Genomic DNA, 12,454 nt, shown 5'->3' with positions numbered 1-12,454 from the left:
TAAACAATCGATAGTCACACATACTATCGAAGCATCAATAGTTATTCGTTTCTACCATCGATTAAATGCTATCGGAGACTCACCAATTGCAATCCATCGATAGTTTGATGCATCATTACAGTCCTATTACTTGCAGAGTGCTTAGTTCATCAATGTATTCATTATAGAGTGCCTCGGTCAGTCCATGGATCGTTCAAACCTTTTCTCAAATCACGTGACCTCTGACAAACTGGTTGCACTGTTAGTGCAATGTTCTTTCGAATAAATCCTTCAGCATTTGAGCAAGGTCATAATGTGATGTTGTAGCTTGTGTTTTTCTTATTCATAAAAGCTGCAGCAGTTGGGTATCATATTGAAGATGACATATCAGCTTTAGAGTGTGAGTGAGGTTTAGTTTTACGCCGGTTTAGCATTATTCCAGTAATATCCTGGCGGGGGACACCAGAAATGGACTTCAAACCTGGGTCGTCTGCCTGACGAGCGAACGCTTTAAACACTAGGCTACCCCACCTCTATATCAGCCTTAAACTCAATCAAGAGTCTGTTACCAAAACATAAAATGGGTCAAAAGTCCTAATTTACAGAAGATAAATAAACAGCATAAGGTATATAGAAATTCATAAAATGCATCATTATGTACAACAATTTTTTTTTCAAAAAATAAAATAAAAAAAACAATAAATTATATCCCTTCAATGTCCTTTGTACAATATATTGTAGACCAGTTAATTTCCTTTTCTTTTTAAATTCATTTTCGTGCTTGTAAATATACTCAGGAATTTATCTAAACCAGCTCAGAAGAACATAGTCTCCACAAACTCTGCACCAATATCAGTAAATTTTAACAAATTTTAACAAATATTTCCAAATTCAAATAATAGTAACTAAAAAGATGACTTTGCTGAGGTTATGTGTATTTTAACAATTGGAACACCAAAAATACGAAAGATGCTGAATTGCTTAATTTCAGATAATTGCATTGAACACCATCTTAAAATGAAATTGTCAAATTACCTCTCAACTTAACAAAATGCAGAGTATAAAAAGTCCCTATTTAGAACAAAATACTGGGTTTTTTAAAATCAAATTTGCCTGTCAAGGGAACTTATTTTAAATTCCTTGGTAAATCACTAAACAAATTTTTAAGTGATCCAACTCACATACTTTTCCCGGAATATTCATCATTACCTTCTGGACGCAGGCTGCATATGCCGACTTTTAGAACAAACAGGGTTTGCCACTCATTTTTTCCAGCTAGTATTAGATGTATTAACAACAAACTCAATGAATGACTTGTCCTCCAACTGTCCAAATTCTAGTCAATATCAATGCTGGTGTAGTAAATTGATGTATGCATATCCTGATTATTGTAAACAATAGTTTTAGTATTATCATTTGCAATGTTATATATGGCTGCCTAAGAAAGAAAAACTGGAGAGCGGCATATGATGCAAAACAAATTTCCCTTGGGATAATAAAGAAATTATCTTATCTTAAAACTGAAAGAAACCTAATAAAAGCTACCTGTAAAGCCTGCTTGTTCCAACATTTTCCTCAAGCAGTCTCTCACTGTGTCTGCCTTCTCCACAGTGATTTCAATATCGGGGAGGTCATTTTGGGGGTCATGGGGTGTGAAGGTCAAGGTTATCTGAAACAGATTGCAATAACATGAATAAACCAGAAACATACGAAACTGAAAGCAACCAAATAACGTGATCATATCAACCATGAAGTTACACCTTTGTAATACATTATTTAACATAAAGATGCTGGAACCTAGTGGTTAAAGCATTTGTCAAAACGTAATAACAACAGCAGCCCCAATAAAATAATAACAATAAAAATTATGATGATGATGATGATGATAATGACATTAAAGCTGAGTAGTTATTGTTCATAGCCAAATGATGTCCCTTTTCAGCCACATATTTTTCAGGTGGTGGGGTAGCCTAGTGGTTAAAGCGTTCGCTCACCATGCCGAAGGCACGGGTTCGATTCCCCACATGGGTACAATTTGTGAAGCCCATTTCTGTTGTCCCCCACCATGATATTGCTGGAATATTGCTAAAAACGGCATAAAACCATACTCAGTCAGTTAGTCACATATTTTTCAATTTGTCATTTCAACTCCTGAATCTTTCAGGAGTCCACAAAGAATGGTTTTGAGTAGGACAAGGTTACGACCTTAAATCCTCAAACCTTTGAAGTGTCATGCCAACGGGCAGCATCTTCGGTTTGGAGTGAATATTTCCAAGAATTTGTTTTATTTGGCCAAATTAAACATAGTTGTAATGGAAAATGAATTCGCCTCATTTGAATGCTAATGTTTTGGCCAAAGAATTAAAAACAAAATTATTAAGTCATACAAATTATCTTGACATAATGACACCATGTGAATATAACTAAAATTGTGGTTTTATTAGAATAGCAATATTTGCATTGGTTGACCTCGTAGATTAAGGGTCAAGGTCATAAAACTAAGGTTCTTAAATTAAGGGGAGATCAGATAGTGATCATCACAGTTTCCATAACAAAGATGAGCATGATTTGAAATATGCTTGGGCATACTTATTTTCACATTGTTAAAAGTGCAGAAAGGCAGTTACAAAATAAAAAATGATATTTACACAGTAGTAGGTTGAGGTCGCTCAACCGTGTCACATGACCAGTTTAATGTCTGGTAATTAATAAATATAGTCACATTCAACTTCAAGACAAGAAAATATATTTCAAATAATATTTGAATGAAAGCCATACAGGCTATAAATAAAATACTTTTTACAAAATATAGTGTTTTTATTCACAATTCAGAAGAAACGCTTCTGAAAATTGACCATATAACTAAATGGTTAGTTGGGTGATGCAGCACTCAGAAATATTCCAGCTACATGGCGGTGGTCTGTAAATAATTGGGACTAGACCAAACAATCCAGTGATCAACATCATGAGCATTGATCTAGGCAGTGTATCACAGCATGGAAATATACAGATCCTCACATTAAAGAAAACTGGTGTATTTTACAGAAGAGATGCAAACAAATTTAGGAATATTTTTATATCCTTTGTAACAAAAAGACACAAATCATGACATGTTCAGGGTATATGAACAGCTGTCTTTACACATTAGGTCCTCATTAACACTGTTGACACTTTAAGGGGCGGTAGTGTAGCCTAGTGGTTAAAGCGTTGGCTTGTCACGCCGAAGACCCAGGTTCGATTCCCCACATGGGCATAATGTGTGAAGCCCATTTCTGGTGTCCCCACCGTGATATTGCTGGAATATTGCTAAAAGCGGCATAAAACTAAACTCAGTCAGTCAGTGTTGACACTTTAAAATTAGCTCTTTGTTATTACAAGAGCCTACAAAGATATAATGAAAGGAAGGGAGATGCCCATTCCTCAACCTGCCTCAATCCATACTGCCAACAAGCAGGAAGATGAGGAGATCCACACTTTTCAAACTGATGAGGCTAGCTCCGGTCCACGTACGTGAATAATATACATTATATTCATCTCCAGCTTACAACAATTAGAATAAAAATTTAAAAACCTAAATATCAAAATATGTGTCTCAACATTCATAATTCATATCATACAAACATAAATTTAGTAAGCAATTGATAATTGTGGTGTAATGATATAAAACATACTTGTGATTTTGTTTCAGTCATTGATAAAAACTAGGCTGATGATATCAACAACATGAGTTATTTCCCTTTACTATTCAGCTTGCAAGTACATAACCTAAATACCAACTCTCATTACAATGGTGGTTTACGGAAAGATTATACTGTGCATGAGAAGCTAAAAGGAATAAGACAGGAATGGAAATAAATATGCAAACAGTTTTCGAGCAGAATCTGAAATATTCTTCTGGCATTGTACCTAAAACCTTAACTACAATACCTTCTGTTACTAGTGGTAAGGGGCGGTGGGGTAGCCTCGTGGTTAAAGCGTTGTCTCGTCATGCCGAAGACCCGGGTTTGAATCCCCACATGGGTACAATGTGTGAAGCCCATTTCTGGTGTCCCCCGCCGTGATATTGCTGTAATATTGCTAAAAGCGGCATAAAACCAAAACTCAGTCAGACTCAGACTAGTGGTAAACACTTGCTCTGAAACTATGACGTAAACTTACTTTTTGATGTAAGCATATGGTTACCAATCCACTATTGAACAGTTAAGTTAGCAATGTTGCTTCTCATAAGCCAAGAATCAGTTTCTTTGTTTGCTAATTTTCCTTAGAAATCAAACCACCTATCTTAAGTGGTCATACAAAAATCTGGGTTTAACGCTAATAAATACACAGGTAATGACCTGGTATCGCTCTTCACCCCGAGTCAATGGACCACGGGGATATACAATCAGCAATGCCTGTCCTTGAAGTTGAAGGTATATTATCGATCGAGTTTAAACTACAGATAGGCTTGGACAATCTACATGGATCAGGCCAGTCAGTGTTAATTTCTATATTTCACCATTCATAAGATTTTGAAGACATATTTTATAAAGTATGTTTTTAATATTAAATTGTGGTTTATTATTCCTTTAAATATTATGTCACATAAACAGGATATTTGAATAAATAGGTTTCATGGAGTTGGTGACAGAGTTACCCCCCTTTGATATTCTCCAGTGATTAATATGTTTATATGTTATACATGTTGATAAAATATATGAGTTAAGCAAGGACACTTATTTAATATTTGATCAATGAATCTGTTAGCTGAAGTCAGTGATTACGTTTTTATGCTGCTTTTAACAATATTCTGTCAGTATTACATCAAATGAGGACATGAGAAATGGACTTTCACTTTGGGTTTTGGGTCGAGTGAATGCTATAACCTGTACGGTGATAATTCTCCTCTGTATACTGGAAAAGGTGTATCATAGATACACTGTTTAAGGGTTAATTATTTAGCAAGGAACAAACATTATAAGGAGCAGCGTCAAATTGCCCTGTTCAAATTCCTGAAAACAAAATCAAAATCTATAATACCCCACTCTGTATAATGATATTTTTTGATAAAACAGGTTAATCACTTCCTGAAACACAAAATGAATTTCATTTGATATTGGAAAATAAAATATAATTAAAACAGGTTGATATAGGCTTGGAGCTTGGAGCTGAAAGTACATTGACAACACTCCATGACATGATTCTGTTTTCGTATTCCATAAAGGTGATGCAGCTCAAATACTTCAAGGAACCAGTCACTCAGTGATTCATTCCTACCTGGTTTGTTTCTGGCGCTTTACCAGGCTCTAGCACCAGGCAGACGTCGCCTAGCAACCCAGCTTCATATACTGTTTGCTGTTCATGAACTAAAACAAATAAAAATTACTTCATTTTTCTCTCTGAAAGAGATATGTGAAACAATATAGCTTGGCCACATAAATGAAAATAAACCTTCATTATACCCAGATACAGTACAATAATTAAAATAATAACTTGATGTTTTTCAAATTTTCTAAATTTTAATGTTGATTGTCTCTGAGGAAGGTTTTATATTAAAGAGCAATATTACGGTCTGGATACCAGAAATGGGCTTCACACATGTCATACCAATGTCGGGAAATGTACTGGGGTGGGGTACTGGCCAGGAAGGATATAGGGTATGAGGGTGGGGCACCTGTATATTGTTCCTGGGTAGTGGAAAGGTAGCAGGGTCGTCAGTGAGGGTAAGGCATTCAAGCACTGTTTTGACTATTCATACTTCCTCAGGGTGAGTGGGCAGATGAGGGACGGGGTGGGCTGTGAGGGTGGGCCATCTATACACTGCTTATATATTCCACACCCAGACAATGGGCAGGGAGTGGGTGGGCTGTGAGGGTGGGCCATCTATACACTGCTTATATATTCCACACCCAGACAATGGGCAGGGGAGGGGTTACCTGTGAGGGGGGAGGGCCATCTGTTCAGTGAGTTATATATTCCACACCCAGACAATGGGCAGGGGTGGGGGGTTACCTGTGAGGGTTGGGCCATCTGTTCAGTGAGTATATATTCCACACCCACCCAGACAATGGGCAGGGGAGGGAGCTACCTGTGAGAGGGTGGGGCATCTGTTCAGTGAGTATATATTCCACACCCAGACAATGGGCAGGGAGGGGGCTTACCTGTGAGGGTGGGGCATCTGTTCAGTGAGTATATATTCCACACCCAGACAATGGGCAGGGAGGGGGCTGTGCAGTGAGTATAGGATTCCACACCCAGACACCAAGGTGAGGAGCATGACCCAGCCCAGTGAGCAGGACCCCACACTGTGGACAATGGTGGAGTAATCTGAGGACCACTAATCATCCCCACAATGGTGACAACGGCATGGGACCATGGAGAAGGGGTTGGCTAGACAGGGTGGATCATCTAGACCACGAGACCATACAATGGTGTTGGGTTGGCAGAGAGAAGGGACACCCCAGTTGGTTGGAGTGAGGCTCATCTATACATTGATCATGACAATGGTGTTGGGTTGGGAGGCAGAAGGAGGAGAGACCCACACCCAGACAATGGGTCAACTAGGGTACACTTATCATACAAGAGGAGTGGGTTGGGAGGGACAAGGAAGAGAGTGGGCTGTGGGGACCGGGAGACCCCATAACCTTATTATACAATGGTGTTGGGTTAGGAGGAGAGAAGGGGTTGACCCAGAGAGGTAGTCCTGCATGATCCTTACAATGGTGTTGGGTTGGGAGGAAGAGAAAGGACAGTGAGTATATATCCCACACCAGACAATGGGCAGGGAGGGTGACCCAGAGAGACCCCACACCCAGACAATGGTGGAGGGTGGCCCCATACACTGAGACCATAACAGACAATGGCTGTGACAGGAGGGTCACACCATACATTGATCATCTACAGTGAGTGTTGGGTATTCCCAAGAAGAGGACAATGGCTAGTGAGGTAGGACATCTAGGGGGGGGTGATCATACAATGATGTTTGGGTTGGGAGGGAGAGAAGGAAGGGGTGGCCGGCATGTTCACCGGATCACACAAATACGGAGGGAGAGAAGGGTTGGCCGTGAGGTGGACCCGAAGACCGACACAACGGTGGCCGGAGAGAAGGAAGGGCTACGTGAGGGCATAAACGACAACAGGCACAAGAGAGAAGGAAGGTTGGCTGTGAGGGTGGACCACACACCGACCAACGGTGGCCGGAGAGAAGGAATACACAGAGGAGGTCATCTATACGACCGATCATACAAACGAAGGCATGGAGGGGAGAAGGAATACGGGGCCAACCACACACCCGATCATACAATGGCACAAGGAGAAGGAAGGCCATGTGGAGGGTGGCCATCTACGACCGACCATACAACGGTGAAGGTGGAGAAAGGAGGATAATGGGCCACACACCGGATCACACAATGGTACACAAGAGTGGAGAAGGAATACGGAAAATACCCATACACCGGATCACACAGCATGGAGTGGAGAGAAGGAAGGAGGACCACCATACACCGATCACCGTGGCCGGGGAGGGGAGAGGAAGGCTGGCCAACCATACACCGGACCACAACGGTGGAGGAGAAGGAATGGGGTCAACTACAAGACCGACCATACAACGGCCGGAGAAAAGGAAGGGCATGGCCAACCATACACTGATCATGGCCAATGGAGCATGAAGGGCCATGTGGAATCAACCGATAAATAACCGATCGACAACGGTGGCCGGAGAAAATACGGTATCAACCATACACTGATCCCATACAACGGTGGAGGAAAAGGAATACTGGAATCCAGACCGATCGAATCGAAGCCAGAATACGAGGGCCATCTATACACCGATCCACGAAGGAATACGTCAACGACCGATCCATAACAACGCAATGGAGAATGAATGTCACACACCGATCACGGCCAACGGAACACAAGAGAATGGAAGGAATACGGAATCAACCGATCACAACAACGGCTGGAGAATGGAATGAAAGCATGGAATAACTACACTGGATCATACAACGGTGGCCGGAAAAGGAATAAACATGGTCATCCCATACACTGACCATACAACGGTGGAGAATGGAATAAATAATATCAACCATACCGGATCATAAATAAAATGGTGCGGCCAGAAGGAAGGATAATGCGGAAACCCAATGGATCACAACGGAAAAGAAGGAAGGAAGGAGTTGGCCGGAGGTGGACACCGGACTGGCGGAATGGAACAAGGAGAGAAGGAAGGCCATGGAATAACGAAGAATTGATCATGGAATGGAAAGGCCGAGGGGAGAAGGGGCCGAATCTACACCGGACCGACAACGGCCGGATACGAGCAATAATCAACCACACCGATCACACAACGGTGGCACAAGGAGAAGAGGAATACGTGGCCACACCGGACCGACAACGGCCGGAATACGGAATCACACTGATCCACACAACGAAGGAAATACAACGGAACCAACCGGACCCACACAACGGCCAGGGAGAATGAAATACGGTGGATCCACACTGACCGGCACAATATGGAATACAATGGGCCACACACGGATCATACAACGGCAATAAGGAGAAGAGGAAGGCCACAAAATATCCATACACTGACCGTACAACGATGGAGAAGGCCACAAATACCCATACAACCGGATCACACAACGGAAGGAAGGAAGGGCATGTGGCCAACCATACGACCGATCCATTAACGGTGCTGGCCGGAGGGAGAATGGCCACAGGGTCATCCCATACACTGATCAACACAAGGAGAGAAGGAATACGTGGTCAACCATACACTGATCAACGGTGGCCGGGGAGATACGAATAGTCAACGACACAACTGACCCATACGAACGGAAGGAGAACGAATACGGAATCAACCATACACCGATCACAACGAAGGAGTGGAGGAGAATGGAAGGGCATGGTCAACCCATAACCGGACCATACAACGGTGGCCGGAGGGGAGAAAGGAAGGGCCACGTGGCACAAATCACCGATCATGGCCAACGGAAGGCCAGAGGGAGAGAAGGAATGGCCGTGGAACCACCGATCATACAATGGTGGCCGGAGAAGGAATACAATGGAAACCACCGGATCCCAACAACGGTGGAGAAGGAAGGCTGGAATCAACGACACCGGATCATACAACGGAAAATGGAGGGGAGAAAAGGAAGGACAATGGAAGGAAACCAACGGATCAAGAATGGCACAAGGAGAAAATAATAAAAATAACCACACCGATCATACAACGGTGCTGGCCGGGGAGAAGGTTGGAATCAACCACACCGATCATACAACGGTGGCCGGAGGGGAGAATGGAATACACAGAGGGGTCAACCATACACACCACACAAATGAAGGAGAGGAAGGAAGGGCTGGCCGTGGAGGGTCATGTGAAACCACTGGATCATACAACAGTGTTGGCTGGAGGGAGAGAAGGAATGTTGGAAGGTGGACATCCATAATACTGACACAATGATGCAAGGAGGGAGAAGGAAGGGAAGGGGGTCATCTGAAGAATGGATCATACAATGACAGCATGGAGGGGAGAAGGAAGGCACAGAGGGGGTCAACCATAAAATGATCATACAATGAAACATGGAGGGAGAGGAAGGAAGGAGCATGGGGCCAACAGTGCAATGGATCATGGAATGGAAAGGCCGGAGGGAGAAAAGGAAGGGCATGGAATGGCCCATACAATGGATCAAATAATGGTGAAAATGGAGGGGGAGAGGAAGGAAGGAAGAAGGGGGGGGCCAACGAATGGATCATGCTGAATGGAAAATGGAGGGAGAGAAGGAAGGAATGGAGGGAACAATGGATCATACAATGAAGAAGGAGGGGGAGAGAAGAAGGAGTGGAATGGAATGGATCATGGAAGAATGAAAGAAGGAGGAGAAGAAGGGGTTGGAAGGGGGCCAACACTGGATCCCATACAATGAAGAAGGAGGGGAGAAGGAAGGCCATGTGGGGCCACCCATACAATTGGATCATACAATGAAAGCTGGGAGGGGAGAAAAGGAAGGATAATGGGTGGGAAACAATGGATCATACAATGGAAGGAGGGGGAGAAGGAAGGGTGGAATGGAATGGAAGAAGGAGGGGGAGAAGGAATGGAGGGAAGGAACACTGGATCACACAACAGCATGGAGGGAGAGAAGGAAGGAAGGAAGGAATGAAGAATGATCATACAATGAAGGAGGGGAGGAAAGGAAGGGTGAAACCAATGGATCACATGAAAGAAGGAGGAAGGAAGGGAAGAAGGAAATGATCACAATGGAAGAAGGAAGGAAGGAGGGTGGCACGTGTCCACCGGATCATACAAATGGTGCTGGGCCGGGGAGGAGAAAAGGAAGGCCGGGAGGGTGGGGTGAAACGACCGGATCCCATAATACGGAGAGGAAGGAATACGTAAAATACACCGACCAAGGCGAATGGAATATGGGGAGAAAGGAATACAATGGAAACCACCGGATCAAGAACGAAGGAAGGAATAAATAAATAACCATACAATCGAATCGAAGAAAATGAATGGGGTCAACTTACGGCACCGGATCATACGAATACGAATAATAATATCAACCCATACACCGATCAACGGTGGCCAGAGAAGGAAGGCCGGACCGTGGAGCCAACTTACACTGATCATAACAACGGTGGCCGGGGCCATCTACACACCGGATCACAACGGTACGGAGAAAAGGAATAATATGGAACCACCGGATCAGCCGGAGAATGGAAGGCTGGCCGTGGTACGAACCACCGGATCACAATAACGGTGGCACAGGAATGTCAATGCGGGCATGTTCAACGACCATACAACGGCAATATGGGGACACCGGATCAAGAATGGAAAAGGTCAGGAAAAGGCATGGAAACCGGATCATGAATATGGGGCCACACCGGACCGAAGAATACGGAGAATAGTCAACCATACAACTGACCATACAACGGAATATGAATACGTAATCAACTACAACCGACCCATACAACGGTGCGGCCAGGTGGAGAATGAAGGAGCATAAAATAACCCAGCACTGACCCATACAACGGTGGCAATAAGGAGAAGAGGAAGGGCTACGGGGTCACCCAGGCACCGGATCATACAACGGTGGCCAAGTGGAGAAGGAATGGGCTGATGGAATAACCCACATTGACCGCACGGAATACATAATGGGTGCAGCCCACCGACCACAATGGTGGCATGGAGGGGAGAAGGAGGACATCCATACACCGGATCATACAATGGGGAGAAGGAATACGGGGCCAACACTGGATCATACAATGGTAAATATGGAGGGGGAAGGAATAATAATACACCGGATCGAATCCATCGATATCATCGAACCACCGGATCATACAACGGTGGAGAAGGAATACGCACCGACAACGGTGGAGAAGGCTGGCCGTGGAAGGAAACCACCGATCATACAACGAATATGAGAAGAATGGATACGAATCATCTATACACTGACTGATCACGATCACAATGGTGGCCAGAAGGAAGGCTGGCCAGAGGGGTGGACACCGATCATACAACGGTGGCCGGAGGGGAGGAGAAGGAAGGAAGGAGGGGCCACCATGGATCATACAATGGAAGGAGAAGGAAGGGGGTCATCTATACACCGATCGGCACAATGAAGAAGGAGGGGAGAAAAAGGAAGGCTGGCCGTGGACGGAACACCGGATCGCACAATGGAAAAGGCCGGAAGGAAGGCCAATGAGGGTGAAACACTGATCAGCACAATGGAAAATGGAGAGGAAGGAAGGGCAATGGAGGGTGGGGGAAACACCGGATCATAAAGAATGGTGGCATGGAGGGGAGAAGGAAGGGTTGGTGAAACACCGATCATACAAAGAAGGGGGAGAAGGAAGGCCGGGAAAACACCGGATCGAACGGCCGGAGAGAATGGAAGGCCATAAAATAACCACACCGATCATACAACGGTGGCCGAGGGAGAAGGAAAATGGCCGGAATCAACTATACACGACCCATACAACGGCCGGAGAAGGAAGGCCAATGGGCCACGACACACCGGACTCCATAATCGCGGCTGGAGGGAGAAAGGAAGGACAATGGAGGAACACCGGATCGCCACAACGGAAGGAGAAGGAATACGGGCATGGAAACCACCGATCATACAATCGGTGGCACAAGGAGAGAAGGAATGGCCGTGGAGGAAGGAAACCACTGATCAAGTACAATGGAAGGAGGGAGAAGGAAGGAACATGGGGCCACGAGACACCGGATCATACAATGAAAGAAGGAGGGGAGGAAGGAAGGAAGCAATGGAGGGTGGACACACTGACCATACAATGAAGGAGGGAGAGAAGCACAAATGGTGTGGAAGAAGCCGGGGGAGGGAGAAAAGGAAGGGCCACGTGGGTTGGGAGGGGGAGAGAAGGGAAGAGGGTTGGCTGTGAGGGGTCATCTATAACACTGATCATACAATGGTGTTGGGTTGGGAGGGGGAGAGAAGGAAGGGGTTGGCTGTGAGGAGGGGTCATCTATACA

The 12,454-nt window shown here is 44.3% G+C and overlaps 1 protein-coding gene across 1 annotated transcript in view; it reads right to left on the bottom strand.

Moving 5' to 3' along the window:
* LOC124256393 (ubiquitin carboxyl-terminal hydrolase 40-like) overlaps positions 1–12,454 on the bottom strand; it is a 57,406-nt gene that overhangs the window by 8,785 nt on the left and 36,167 nt on the right. Inside the window, exons 23-24 of the mRNA XM_046690399.1 lie at positions 5,236–5,324; positions 1,525–1,648 (exon numbers count right to left, since the gene is read on the bottom strand). Coding sequence (XP_046546355.1) covers positions 1,525–1,648; positions 5,236–5,324 — 213 coding nt within the window. The remainder of the gene's footprint in view (positions 1–1,524; positions 1,649–5,235; positions 5,325–12,454) is intronic.

Source organism: Haliotis rubra, unplaced genomic scaffold (genome assembly GCF_003918875.1).
Source record: "Haliotis rubra isolate DU_JTF1 unplaced genomic scaffold, ASM391887v1 Scf627, whole genome shotgun sequence".
Taxonomy (NCBI): Eukaryota; Metazoa; Mollusca; class Gastropoda; order Lepetellida; family Haliotidae; genus Haliotis; species Haliotis rubra.
This window is presented reverse-complemented; position numbering and strand designations above follow the sequence as displayed.